At 45.8% G+C, this 14,549-nt stretch overlaps 1 protein-coding gene across 1 annotated transcript; it reads left to right on the top strand.

The window, feature by feature from the left end:
* Nucleotides 1–50: 50 nt before the first annotated feature.
* On the top strand, nucleotides 51–4,950 carry LOC120824381 (NXPE family member 3). Its single transcript, XM_078100946.1, is given in 6 exon segments — nucleotides 51–114; nucleotides 366–453; nucleotides 1,876–1,946; nucleotides 2,067–2,210; nucleotides 2,988–3,141; nucleotides 3,143–4,950. Coding segments are annotated over 6 exon segments (948 nt in total). The 3' UTR covers nucleotides 3,570–4,950.
* Nucleotides 4,951–14,549: the final 9,599 nt, after the last annotated feature.

Raw genomic sequence — 14,549 nt, 5'->3', positions numbered from 1 at the left:
ACGATGAAGATAACTGGAGAGGAGAGCGGGTGTATGCTCATCTGGTCTAAATGTATTTTGTGGACCTGAAGAAGGCGCATGACCGGGCCTCCCGCAATACTGAGGGAGTATGGGGTGAGGGGGTTCCTTCTTAGCGCCATCCAATCTGTGTTTGTGTTCTCTGCAGTAAGTCGTAGTTGTTTCCGGTGGGGGATGGCCTCCGCCAGGGCGGCGCCTCGTCACCAATTCTGTTTGTGGCATTCATTATCAGGATATTGAGACTTATTGCGGGCGAGGAGCATTTACAGTTCAGGGGGGTGCGGATCTCATCGTTGCTTTTTGCAGATGATGTGGTTCTGATGGCATCTTTGGTCTGTGACCTTCAGATCTGAAGCGGTTCGCAGCAGAGTGTGAAATGGTCGGGATCAGGATCATCACCTTTAAATCTGAGGCCATGGTTCTCTGCAGGAAACCGTAATGGATTGCCTACTGTGGGTATGAAATGTGTCCTTACCTCAAGTGAAGGATTTCAAGTACCTCGGGGTCTTGTTCGAGAGTGAGGGGAAGATGGAGTATAAGTTTTTCCGGAGAAACAGCGCAGTAATACCACACAGTCTTGATGTACCGGGTCAATCTTCGTTCCTACCCTCACCTACGGTCGCAAAGGATGGTTCGTGACCAAAATTTTTAGCGTCTCCCTTAGAGGTAGGGTGAGAAACTCATCAGCGAGGAGCTCGCAGTACAGCTTTCATTTTTACTTGGAAAGGAGCCAGTTGAGATGTCTGGTAAGAAAGCCCCCTGGGAAAACCCAGACTAGGAGGAGAGATTATAGCTCCGCATTGGCCTGGGAATGCATTGGGACCCGCAGTCAGAGCTGGTAGATGTGGCATTAAAAGCTTTGGAGTACCCTGCTGGAAATGTTACCCCTGCAACCCGGCCCGGGATAAGCGGTTGAAGATGAACAGCCTGACAGGATTTACTACAAGAGCCTCTACTGCTCAGGCTCACTCTCTGAAACCACCATCTGTAATGTCTGCTTCCAGCCAACCAAACAGCTGAAGTGTAACTACACTGACCTCCGTACAGGCGAGCCTTGGTTCTGTTACAAGCCAACAAACCTGAGCTGTGATACCAGGATCAACCACTTTAGGGTAGCATTCAAACAAAACCTCATAATCGAAGGAGGAGAAGCTCTTTCAGAGGTGAGTGAACAGAGACACATGAGAGGCTTAGAGCTTTGTGACCTGAGGGAGTTACATTGACCCTATAGTTGTTTAAGATTTAAACATAATACAAATACTACTTCGGTCTTCCTTTCAACATTTTGAAGTTTTTCTATCATGCTCTTGGTCGCGTTTGTTCACGTGTAAGTTTTATCTTGAGTAAGTGTACACCTTTGTATCTTTCCACAGCAAATCTCGCATTCTGATGCAGCAAACTGCATAATAAATTTGGTGCTCATTCATGACTGCATACTCAAGGACCTTAAATTGTCCCTGTAGCTCCTATTGAAAGTACTTTTTGAATCCGACTTTAAACTGCTAGCACTCGCTTCTCTTGGCCACTCCTTAGCAGCTATTTGTTGCTCTGAACAGTGTGTTTGTGAGGTCTCCAAAGTGAGAACCTGGTCAGGAGACAAGGGTACGAAAGAGGAAAGTAAAGAGGATGAAGATGAATTGGATGGAGTAGTCACAGGATGTAATCACACAATAAAATACAATAAAAGTACAAAACAATATTGATGAACGTGATTACACGAGTGGAATGATCTGCCAAGCTTTTGTTCTAGTGGTTGATTTTTCTAGTCTTAACTTTATTTAAATTGTTTCAAATGTTTATCACCTTTACTTTTATTTGAGTTGCTGTACTATGTTTTATTTTTGCTTTCTTCTTCAGTGGTGTTAACCAGAAAGTCTCCATTCAGGACACAGGATCTTTCAACGTCGCCGTGTTGCCTAAAGAGGTTGGTATAGAAAGATTTCTTTTCGTTAGCAATATATCTAATCGGCTCATGCCTTCAACTTTTATACCTTAGTTTTGTTTTTTAATGGGATAAACCAAGCCATATTCTTTTCCTCTCTGGTCAGCTGAGTGTGTGGCGAGCACTAGGAGGCACCACAGTATCACAATTCAACCGTTCTGCCAGCAGTGTCTGAAAGGCAAAGCAGTTCACATGTATGGAGACTCCAGAGTCAGGCAGTGGTTCGAATTCCTCAACGCAGTTCTACCAGGTAGCTGATCCAAAGGGATTTCACGCATTGTTTGATTTTATTTTGACTGCTGTTTAATATTTTACCCATGTCAAACTTTCAGGTCTCACGGAATTTGACTTACACAGCTGGAAACAAGTTGGACCTTTTATGTCCTTAGACTATTGTTACATGCCAGACGGGGACAGTCTGCATGTGTTCTTGTCGTTCTCCCTCCTGCTCATTGGTTTCTCTCACTCAGTGATTATGCTGATTGGCCAACTCCAAACACAGGTGGAAAGCAATCAGCAGTTCCGGTGGCAGTCCATAAAGGAAGACTCCTGAGAAGTGAGTGTGTGTTCTGTGCTGCGGGCTGGTGGCCAGTCTTCCTGTACGTGAGCTTTAGCTGGCTGCTAGCAAAACTGGAGTTTTGTAAGGTGGAGGTTGAGGACCTTAGTAAGTTGGGGTACCCTGTACATTCTTGCACGTAGGTATACCTTTGTATAGACACACTAGGTGTAGTGGTTGTTGCCTCCTGTGTAACGTTTTCCTTTAGTCCTTTTTTAGAGAAGGAGGTAAGGTATTTTGTTTGACTTGTTTTGGATGAAGAGCCAGTGGTGAGCTAGGCCTCGTTTTGTTATATTCATTTCATTTGTTTGGCACAACCTGTAGGTCCCATCTTCCACCATCTCCCTCCCTCTTGTTGGGAGCCATCTTTTTGTGTAAGAATAAAAACTAGAAAGACACCTTTTACCCTGACTCTGTCGCCTGTCTTTGATTGTTGTTTTACTGTCCTGGAGTCTACAAAAGGGCCGTAACACTATGAAAACAACATCTTGGTGATGTACCGCTGCCACGATCCTCCTATTCATTTGACCCCCATCCCAACCAGAGAGCTTCGTTATATTGCTAATGAGCTAGATGACTTGAACGCAGGCCCCAACACTGTCGTAGTTCCTAGTATCTGGGCTAATCAGCACTTACCCCATGGAGATCTACATCAGGAGGCTACAGAGCATCCGTAGGTCGGTTGTGAGGCTTCTGGACACAAATCCCGGCACAATGGTCATCATCCGGACCGCAAACTCCAGAGCTTTGAGCCTTCAAGTGTCTCTAACTAACAGCAACTGGTATTCGCTGCAGTGTGATAAGATGCTCAAAGCCATGTTCAAAGGACTAAACATTTATCTGATCGATGCCTGGGAAATGACCCTGGCCCACCACCTGCTGCACGACATCCACCCACCACCTCCCATTATTAAGAACATGGTAAACTGTCTGTTTTCCTATATTTATCCTCAAAAGCATGGTTTGTGTTTTGGGTGCGCGGACTGTGGATTAGAGCACAAGGTTATTTTAGAATTTCTAGCAAGTGCTGCATCATTCATCAATCAAAGCTAAGGCCACATCAATGCCTAAATCACATAATAAATTGCCCTAAAAGGCCACAACATTGATTGTCCCAATACCCTCACATTCGAACAGGAAAAACTCCATTCAAATATTCTGTGAAAGAAGAAAGAAGCCCTGGGTGGAAGGAACCCTTTTTGCAGGATGGACAGAACTCAGTAGATTTCAATCATACAGAATCAACTGCATAAGAGAGTTGCAACACATTAGGTTCAAAAGACAGAAGTGATTCATACAACTAGAAAATGCATTTTCGGCAGAAAAGGCTAAAAACTTTTTTTAAATTGCTGAAAATACAGCAATGACTCAATGTTCTATATTCTAACATTATCAATCAGTCGCATGTTATTATAATCTAGAAAAGATTAACAGGCTTTTATCTTTATCTACACATGGTATTATATGACGCCCACAGGTCTCCAGCCTGTCCTCTGGTCAGCCATCCTCCTTATCTGGACGGGAGTGAGCGAGTTGCTTCTCTCATCATGGTCACCTTAAATGTAGTGCAGGAATAGAAAGTAGTGTCTGCTACTCTGCTCTCCATCTTGTACAGGGAGTAGAATGTGAGCATTACCTTTTAGTGGTCAAAGTTTAGCCCTGCAACCATTTGTTTTATAATAATAACACCGCTTTGTTTTAATTATATAGTAATGCTTTTACTTCCATTTTTATTCATTTTATTGTTTGCATGTTGTCATTATTCGTGTGGTGGCTAGTGTATTATTACAGATGTGGTTTTGTTTATGGAACAAATATTCTATATTGGAATATATATTCGAATAGTTTAACAACTATTCGAAAGTGAGAATTAATATTCAAAAAAAGAAAACGGCGGCGCGACTGTCTGCTTTGCGGGCGCGCGCCTGACTGACTGTATTGTAGCAACTCTGTAGCGCAAACACAGGCTCCGCTCAGGTGTGGCTCATCTGTAATCAGGAGACACACACTGCAAGCTGGGGGACGTAACACTCAAAACACCCCAAAATGGTGACTTGTCGCCATACATTGAATATGAAAACTCTTTGTTCTGTGTTCAGCTCACTGTTCGAAACAACCCAGGCAATAGTCACTGCATCTTAAGATATTTCATGCTCAAATGCATGTATAACAGATCTTCTTAAACAACACAAGCTTTGAAGCAAACAAATAACCAGATATGTGATTTTTTTTTTTGGTGCAAAGTGCTGTCATACATAAAAATCCAACTCTTTTTTAAAAATATTTTAACATTTTCCCTGCACACCTCCTCTACCTCACCCCTGGTTCTCCTTTAATGATAAACTTGTGGCTTTGCCTGTTGGCGCACAATAGAGTGGATGTCAATGTCAATCTTTTTGCATCCAATTCGCATCAGATAAAAAAAGTGTCATTCGTGGGCCTGTTTCTCTCTTTTGACTTGATGTGCTTCATTGTCAAAAAACTGTTCTCACAAATGTGCTCCCAAACATACAGGACCTTGAGAGAAAAATCTCGCAGCGGGCATTCAGGCAGCAGACTCCAAAACGGAATTCGCTTCTCATTGTGCCTCGCCTGAAAAAATGGATCACACTGCAGGTCGCAAAGTTCAAGCTGCTATTCAGAAGGTTGCTTGCTGACAGCACGGGAGAGGGGGTCCACTAAGAGCGCTATCTGTGGCTGGATTGCATGAAAATCTTGGAAACGATGCTTGAACTGCTCCTGCATTTTCTCGATATCTGTCTTATATTTGTGAAGTAAGCCTTCGCACTCTGGGACACTTTTTCGCATCTCCTCATAAGCAGGAAAGTGTGTCAAATTCGGAAGATGGGATGAAAATCCCTCTTTGAACAGGTCTAATTTGCGCTGAAATGCGTTGATATGTGCACACAGGTCACACACAGTTTGGTGTCTCCCATGCATCTTTGTGTTCAGGTCATTGAGGTGTACGGTAATGTCAGTAAGGAATGCCATGTTGCACAGAAACGTCGTGTCTTTGAGTTTCCTGCAGTAAGCACTCATATCACCACGAACGCTGTCTTCCAAACACACTGGAATTTCGGAGCACAGCGCAAAAAAAATCGCTCAAGACACTTCCCCCGACTCATTCATCAGACCTCGGTGTGCATTTGTAAATCCCCATATGCGGCGTCCACTTCATCCAAAAAGGCTATAAATCTCGTGTGACTGAGGGATCTCTTCCCTCCTCGGATGAGATTTGTTACTTTAGTCCATAACATGGTTAGTTCAGTGTCTTGGCACAGAGGGCCTCCTGTAGGAATAAATAAAGTAACCGTTAAAATGTCCCTATGTTTGACCTGCATGTCACCCAAAATCAATAGGACTACTCACTCACCTGGTGTATGATACAGTGCAGTATAGGGCAGTTCACTCCACTTTGTTGAAGGAGCCCTGCGAATCCGGTGCGTCTTCCCTGCATCGCTGGTGCGCCATCTGTAACAACAGCTGATAGTTTGTCCAAGCCATCAACGGTTCTTGTGAAAATTAGCAGCTGTCTGACATCCGTCACATCTGGAATCAGGAATCAGGAAACATTTATTACCAAAATATGTCAAACATACAAGGAATTTGTCTTGGCGGTTGGTGCGCGACAGTAGACAGTGTGAAAATAAAAAAGTAAAATGAAATGCTAATGCAATGGGTTAGTAGAATAAGGCTATGGGTTAGTATAAAACAAGGGAATAAAGTTAGTTAAAAATTTAAAATATTAAAAAAGATTAAGCATAAAGTGCACTAGCGAACAAGTAACAAAGTGACGAGTGACGACAAAGTGATAAATTACAGTTAAAGTGACATGTGCAGTATGAAGGGGAGTGACCGGTGGAATGTTATTGTCAGTCAGTGGGGGACCGGGCTCTGTTGATGAGCCCGACTGCCGACGGGAAGAAACTGTTCGTGTGGCGGGAGGTCTTAGTCCTGATGGACCTCAGCCTCCTGCCAGATGGAAGGGGCACAATCAGTTTTTGTCCGGGGTGAGAGGGGTCGGCCGCGATCTTTTTAGCTCGCTTCAGAGACCTGGAAGCGAACAAGTCCTGCAGGGACGGCAGATTGCAGCCAATCACCCTCTCTGCAGAGCGGATGACACGCTGCAGCCTGCCCTTGTCCTTGGCTGTGGCTGCAGCGTACGAGACGGTGATGGAGGAGCAGAGGATGGACTCCATGATGGCCGTGTAGAAGTGGATCATCATCGTCTTTGGCAGGTTGAATTTCTTCAGCTGGCCTCAGGAAGAACAACCTCTGCTGAGCCTTCTTTGTGATGGAGCTGATGTTCAGCTCCCACTTGAGGTCCTGGGTGATGATGGATCTGTACTTTCATCCAAGGCCAGGGAGAAGTATTTGCAGTCATGCATAACTTGTTTCATCTTCTCCTCGACATGATCATTAATGTCAAAAATTCTACGAGTCACTGTGCAACGAGACAGAGACGTTTTTAACCAGGTTAGCATTACCAAACGCTCTGGCCATTTCCACGGCACATCTCGCCATCGGACAAAGGCCTCTTTGCTTTAGCAAGCTCAAGCACAACAGCATATGACGCCGTGAGTGTAGCCTCCTGTGTGGTTGTGGCTCTGGTAAAAATTGCTGTTGCTTGTGTACTTTTGATTTGAGGTCGGCAATGACAGCAGCCCTGGCAGCTTTGTGCAAGGTGTTGTAGTAGCGACATAAGTTGAAATCTTTCATGGCTGAAAGCGTCTCGAAGCAAACTAGGCACATCGGTTTGCCTTTTAAATTCGCTGAACAGATAATCCACTTCACTTTCACTTGTGTCTTTCACCTGAAAGACACAATTTTTTTGATCGAGTTTTCTCTTCGCGTTGCTTTTCGCCATGCCTTGACCTCTCTTCCTCGCTGATGGAGAAGACCCAGTGGAGGCACGTAGGAAGCTGGGGCTGCATAGGAAGCGCCATCTAGCGGTGGACTCTGACATTCCAACTTAAAAGTTATCGGGCGCTGTAGAGGACATACTTATAATTTTCAGAAATTAATCTAGGGGCCACTCCGAATGAGAGTTGCCCATCCCTGGGTTAAGCGGTTGAAGCAATAGACTCCAGCGCATCAACCTACAATTTGAATTGTACATGCAACTGAGGAATTTGAGTGGGTCATGGTCTCACGGACCGCTTTCATGTCAGACAATATTCTGCGGACCGGTCGACAAGGTCCGGCGGAATAACGGGGGGGTAATAGTCGTTGCGGGCGGAATGACCGACTGGGTCGGGGGGGCATGTAGTCGCGTGCTCTCTGTTCGCTGGTAGGCGAAACTGGCGTGCACGTGCCGTGAAAGAGAACAATTGTAAACGTGAAGAAAAACGCCTGGTGACGCTTGGGGAATCTGTCAGAGGGACGAGCGCACATAATTAGTTCCCATCCCATCCCCTCTTTCACTCTATCACACACACCTGCCCGCTGGGCTTCATTCAACCCCCCATCCACTCCGACATCACCCAATCCCACACTCGCCCCCTCACCCACCTGACAACCGGCTGAGCCTCACCCCTTCCCACACTTCCTCTCCGGGCAACCCCTCGCCAGGTGTTCCTCTCCACCGCAATGGAAACACCTCCCATCGTCAGATGTGGCAAACATGGCGTAATCAAACCCCTCGATCCTCACCTTAATCACCAGGCTGAGGGCCTGGGCTTTGGTGAGGACCATGTGGAGTTGCCTCCTATAAGAGACCACATGCCATGCTATACTTTGTGGTGGGTGAGACATGAAAGTCCAAAGTAACCAGGTGATGGTCGGTGAATCCCACCGGGTGAATATGACAGGCTAATAGGTTACCATAATTTGAGGACAAGTAAACCCTGTCCAGCCTGGCTGCCCTAATGTTCCCCTCCAACATCTTAACCCACGTGTACTGCCTGACTCGAGGGTGCTTGACTCTCCAAGCATCTACTACGCCTGCCTCAGCAATCACCTGGGACAGATGTGGCAGATGACTGATGATGAGGCTCCTCCCAGGTCCTGTCTACAGAGACAGACAGTACAATTCCAGTCCCCCCCCCCCCCCGCCATCACTATACACTCATCTTGGTTGTACTGCCGCAGGACATCCTTCAACTTGAGGAAGAGGTCCGTCCTAAGAGGTCCCTGATTCGGAGCATATACGTTGACAAACACAAAGATGATGCCAGCTATAGATGCCCAGACCACTAAAGCCCTGCCTGCCAGGATGCTAACATCTAGCCCGGTTGAGAAAAGGACGGCCACAGCTGCAGACAGGTTGGTCCCATGAGACAGGACATACTGGCCCCCCCACCAAAGACCCCAGTCTACCTCATTGTGAGGGTCACTGTGAGTCTCCTACAGGAAGACAATGTCCAACCTCTTTTGTGTAATCATTTCCGCGATAATCGCTCTTCTCTGACGGTCCCTCCCACCATTCATATTCAGAGAACCCAAACTCACCTTGTGCATCAGAAAAAGAGAAGGAGCAGTGATGCAGACAGAAACAGGAAACTGTAACAGAAAAAGAATTGCAGCACATTCATCATCAATCACTGATCCTCAGCCTCTTGGAACATTTCCCTCCATCTCCATAGATCAACTTTCTGAGAGCGGTCACATGCTTCTTCAGTCTGAAGCATTTCTTCTTATCTAGGAGGTTGGTATCACAAACTTTTTGTAGCAACACAGCAGTCCTGATAAATTTAACGTCTAGGAATCTGTTCATCTCCTCTAGCGAGTACACGTTGCCATCGACAGTCATGGAGCCCGAGTCGGAGGGATTGTCAGAGTCGCTGTCGCACTCCATCATCTCCTCCTCTTTCTCGGTCAGAGCCCCTTCACCCACCTGGACATGAACTGGAGCGCCTGCACTGCAGCCTTCGTCGCCTGCTCCGCTACAGTGCTCAATTCCTGCTGCTACTGCTTTCTCTTCTCTTCTCCTTTCCTTTCCTTAGCCTTTTCTCCATCACCCTCTCCTTTCCTCCGCTCCTTCTTTTTCCAACCGCCCAGTCATCTTCTGAGATTCTTCGTTCCCCTCCTCACTGGTCCCCTTTGCTCTAATACTTTGCTCCACTCCTGTTCTCCATTCTCATCTTCATCTTCACCCAGCCTGCCTTCTGCTCCTTTAATACCCTCCTCCCTGCCCTTGGCACCTATTCCCTCTTCCACACCTCTCTCCTCTTCCACTTCAACGATTATGCACCCGTCTTTTCGATCTCTCTTCCCCGTTTCTTACTCCCACTCTCTCCTTAACTTCCTCCACCCCCTCCGTTTCCTCTGTAGTAATACCGATAGCGCTCCGATCGCTCTTCTGAGCGCCTACCTGTCCGCCTTCACTCACCTCTACTTCGGTCTCAGCCGGCGGCGCAGCGCCCTCCGCCGGCTCGTCATCCATCGGAGCCCCGGTGTCACCGAGCCCTTCTGCCGGTACGGGTGCCGACTCTGCGCGCTCCTCGGCGGGTTTGTGAGGACAAACGGCACGCTGGTGCCCCTGCCCCCCCCGCACAGAAAACACCTGACGCTGCCCGTATTTTCATAGATCATGTAATGCCCCTGGCCATCCCTCACTCTGAAGGACACGTCTAGCGTCTGTGAGGGACAAGTGAGGAACATGGACACTTGTCTCCCGAAGGACTGGACATGCTTGAGCTTCTCGCTCTTGCAGCCCAGTTCCACGGACCGGAAGCCACTCGCGAGCTTCCCAAAGCGCAGCAGCTCGCGCTCCAGCACCTTGGTTGGGGATGAATGGGGGGGACACTTGACAAAGTAACCCGTGTAGATGGCACCGTGAGCGGGGACACCTGCAGGTACACACCGTCAGAGACTTGGTCATTAGTTGTTGTTTTTTTTGCTTGCTTTTTTTTATGGCGGTTGGCAAACAGCTTTCGGGTGCATTACAGCCACCCACTGATCTGGAATGTGGACTTAAGAAAAATAAACCTACTACGAACAAACAAAACAAAAATAACTCAAATTCTATTCATGAATCTTGTATCCTCTAAATATGCCAAAAGAAGTTCACAACACTTGTCCCTAAAACCCTTCTTCAGTACATCACTTATATTTACCACTCCCAGGTCTCTTAGCCCACTTCTCAGGACATCTCTCTCTGCCTCATACCTCTGACATGCCATCAAAACATGGTCCAGTTTCCTCTACTTATCGCACCTTCCATTACGATGTTTCCCAACCACAGAGGGAACTGTTAAGACCAGTATGGCCATTTCCTATTCTTGTCATTACCCTCTCCTCTTTTCTCTTTTGTCCACTAGCTCCTGCACTCCCAACAAATGGTTTGTTTTTAAAAAGATTTTAGATTCTTTGTTCCATTCATTCTGCCATATCTTTTTGATTTGTCCCTTAATCACCCCTTTAGCCTCTGACTTACTCATCTTTATATTGACTATATTTCTCCCACTTTTCAGCGCCCTTTTTGCTGCTTGATCCGCCTCCTCATTTCCATCGACTCCAACATGGGCAGGGACCCACACAAACCTTACTGCCATCTGCATTTGATGGATTATGAATAGAGATTGTAGAATTTCAAACATTACATTTTCTCTGCTTCTGGAGTGGCAAAACTTCCCTACTCGTTAGCACGGCACATGAGTCTCTGGCCTGACGTCCTCTACCCACCGTAGAGAAAAAACTATGGCCATCATCTCGCATGTAAACACTAATAAGTCATCACTGAGTATTTTCTCACACTGGAATTCTGGTATCACTGCTGCAGCTGCTCTTCTACCAGTTTCAGGGTCCTAAGCGCCGTCTGTATACATTTTTATATATCTATGGTAATTCCTTCTGATATATGACTTGCAGATCTTACATTTACCCCCACACTCATCTCTCATCAGTTCAAGTAGTCCCAGGTCCACTTCAGGCTGTGGCAGTGTCCAAGGGCGAACAGCTGGCTATAATGGTGAATCTCATTAGGGTCAACAGGTGCAATTGACTGCAGGTGCGCAGCTCTGCCCCTTTAAAGAACCTGGTGTGGTACGGAGGAAGGCAGCAAACAGCAGAAAGAACGGGCATTAAGAGAGAGTAAGGAAGTGAAGTTAAGAAAAGAGGATGGCATGTCAATACTAGATGTGGATTTTACGATATCAGAACTCAACATAGCTCTGCTGGGCACTGGCTATACAGCACCCGCGCAAGATCAATTATGTTATGCCATGTTCAGACATATACCAGGCGAATCATTTAAGTTCATATTAAGACTGTTTAATACAATTTGGAGGGATGGAATAATACCACACAGTTGGAACGTGCGTATTAGGTAACATAAGGAAAGCAATCAGGGAAGTAGAGATGTGGTCATATAAGTGGGGATTCAAGATGTCGACAAGCAAATCTTGTTATATGATGTTTACAAAGAAGCGCAAGTACAAAGAAGCGTATTTGATTAGATTGAAAGGAAGTGGGAAAGAAAACCCAGCAAAAGAAACAATACAGGAATGTTGGGAGTGTCCAAAGTTTCAGGGGTTCGGGTTTGGATGGACAAGGGAAATGAGAGTGAGGGAATATGAAATGGAAGCCATAAATTTCACCATGGCCAACCCAGTCAGTAGAATTCCACCATGGCTCTTTCCAGAAGTAAAGGTTGGTATTAATATATTGGAAAAGAAAAGGGAATGGAGAATGGAGGAAATAGGAGTCAAAACAAACATCTACATAAGGAACAGTTACTATAATTACTTAAAGATGTATACAGACGGATCTAAGAATAAACAGCAATATGTGGGAGTTGGAATATATATACCAGAATTTAAAATCCATATCTCTAAATGACTATCCGACCGGTTATCAGTGTACACAGCAGAAATAGTAGCAGTCATTATTACACTACAGTGGGTAGAAGAGGTTCGACCTGATAGGGTGGTACTGTGCACGGACTCTTTGGCCGTAATCAAAAGTATGCAGTCATTAACATCAATAAGAGAAGATCTACTAATAGAACTTTTTAACAGCTTATTTAGATTGCATCAGGGTGGCATAGAGATTCAGTTTTGTTGGGTACCAGCACATGAGGGAGTTAAAGGGAACGAGATGGCAGATAGACTGGCCAAAGAGGCACTGCTTAAAGCAATTATAATTACAATCCCACTAGGAAAAGGCGATGGTTAAAGCAGTGGTTAAAAGGAAAGGTCTTGAAATATGGCAGAAACGATGGGAGGAAGACAGGAAAGGTAGGAGATACTATAAAATACAAAAAAGTGTCAGCATAAAGAACTACATGGAAAATACCAGGCGTGAGGAAATTGCAATGACAAGACTGAAAACTGTGGGGTTAAAGAAAATGCTGAACATGTAATACTGAACTGTAAATTGAATGAAGTGGAAAGGCAGGTGCTTAAAGATAAGATTCAGGAGGCAGGGAGAGAGTGGAATCTGGTAGGGATGCTAGGATCAGAAGGAGAAGGAATAATAACTACAAGGAAGGCTCTAATTATCTTATTAAAAGACTCAGGGATATGGAGTAGAATTTAAATGACATGACTATACACACTCCAGTACAGTAGGTGGCGGCATGCACCTAAACGTTGGTTGCAGTCCGCCATTAAAAATGAGAAGAAGAAGAAGGAGGGTGAATGGTGGTAGAGTGGGTGCAGGAGTGCATGTTCCTGAGTTCAGTGTGAGTATCTGTCAAAGAGTCACTGATAATGTGTCGGTGTATACAGCAGAGATGGTGGCTATGATCATTGGGTTGAGATGGGTGGAGGATGTGACACCATGTAGAGTGCTGATATGTTCAGACTCAGCAGCAGTGTTAAGCAGTGTTATGGATGGTAGGTCTGACAGGGAAGACCTATTGGGAGAATTGATGGGGATATTGCTGGGGTTGGAGAGACAGGGAGTAGAGGTGAGGTTCTGCTGGGTTCCTGCGCATGCTGGAGTGGAGGGTAATGAGGTGGCTGACATGGTGGCAAAGACTGCTGTAAGGAGGACTGAGGTGGATGTAAGGGTGTTGTTAGGGCGCAGGGAGGTTAAGTCGTTGATACGGGAAGCAGGGATTGCGGAGTGGGAGAGACAGTGGGGTGAAGGTGGTAAAGGGAGGCACTTCCAGGGTATAAATAGGTCAGTGAAGGAGGTTGGGGGAATGATGGGGTGCAGGAGCGAAGAGGTAGTGTGGAGTAGGTTAAGGTATGGGCACACAGGGTTGAATGGCACGCTGAGAGTGGTGGCAAAACATGACACAGGTTTGTGTGATAGATGTGAGGTGGTGGAAACAGTTGAGCATGTACTGTTTGTCTGTGGGAGGTATGATAAGGAGAGGGTGGTGTTGTATGGTAGTGTCAGGGAGACTAAGCGGGGCTGGGACTTAGGTGGGGTGCTTGGGGGTGGAAAAGGGAAGGAGGCAGTAATGAAGGCAGTATTTATTTTTCTTAGGAACACAGGGCTGTACAGCAGGATATAGAAGGGAGGCCGTGACCGGCCTCACACTCCAATGCAGTAGGTGGCGGTATATGCACCTTTACGTTGGTGCGATCTGCCAGTAAACGAAGAAGAAGAAGAAGAAGAAGAAGGAGGGAGGCAGCAGTTGGAGCAGCACGGAGCGGAGGTGTACAAGAGGACTTTGACCAAAGAATTGGGACCACTGGTTTTAACGAGCTTTTAGAAATCCGTCCGCCATTTTGATTTAAATATATTGGTAAGACAATTGTCCTCGTGGCGTAATTACCCACGTTAGCCTTGTCCGTGCTGGCCCAATCTGGCGTCCTTTTAAGTAGACTGCTTTTTAAATAGATGTGCATCTCTTTTACTGGGCTTTTACGGTGTTGACTGCTTTTAGATTCAGTCATTTTAGACATTGTTTTTATATTGAGTTTGACTGTTTTTAACTGTAGTTTATGATTCAGAGTGGAATATATTGTATTTTAAATTCATTTGAGTTGTCAACTATTGTGGCGCTCACACACCACCTCACTGCGGAACCATCCTTTGGTTACACCTGAACGTACTGCAGGAACACAATGTCCAGCTCTTCCTCTTTAGTCTTAAGCTCTGGGGTGTGTATGTTTTCCAATAATCAAGGAAACGTGA

This window comes from Gasterosteus aculeatus, chromosome 4 (genome assembly GCF_964276395.1).
Source record: "Gasterosteus aculeatus chromosome 4, fGasAcu3.hap1.1, whole genome shotgun sequence".
Classification (NCBI taxonomy): domain Eukaryota; kingdom Metazoa; phylum Chordata; class Actinopteri; order Perciformes; family Gasterosteidae; genus Gasterosteus; species Gasterosteus aculeatus.
This window is presented reverse-complemented; position numbering and strand designations above follow the sequence as displayed.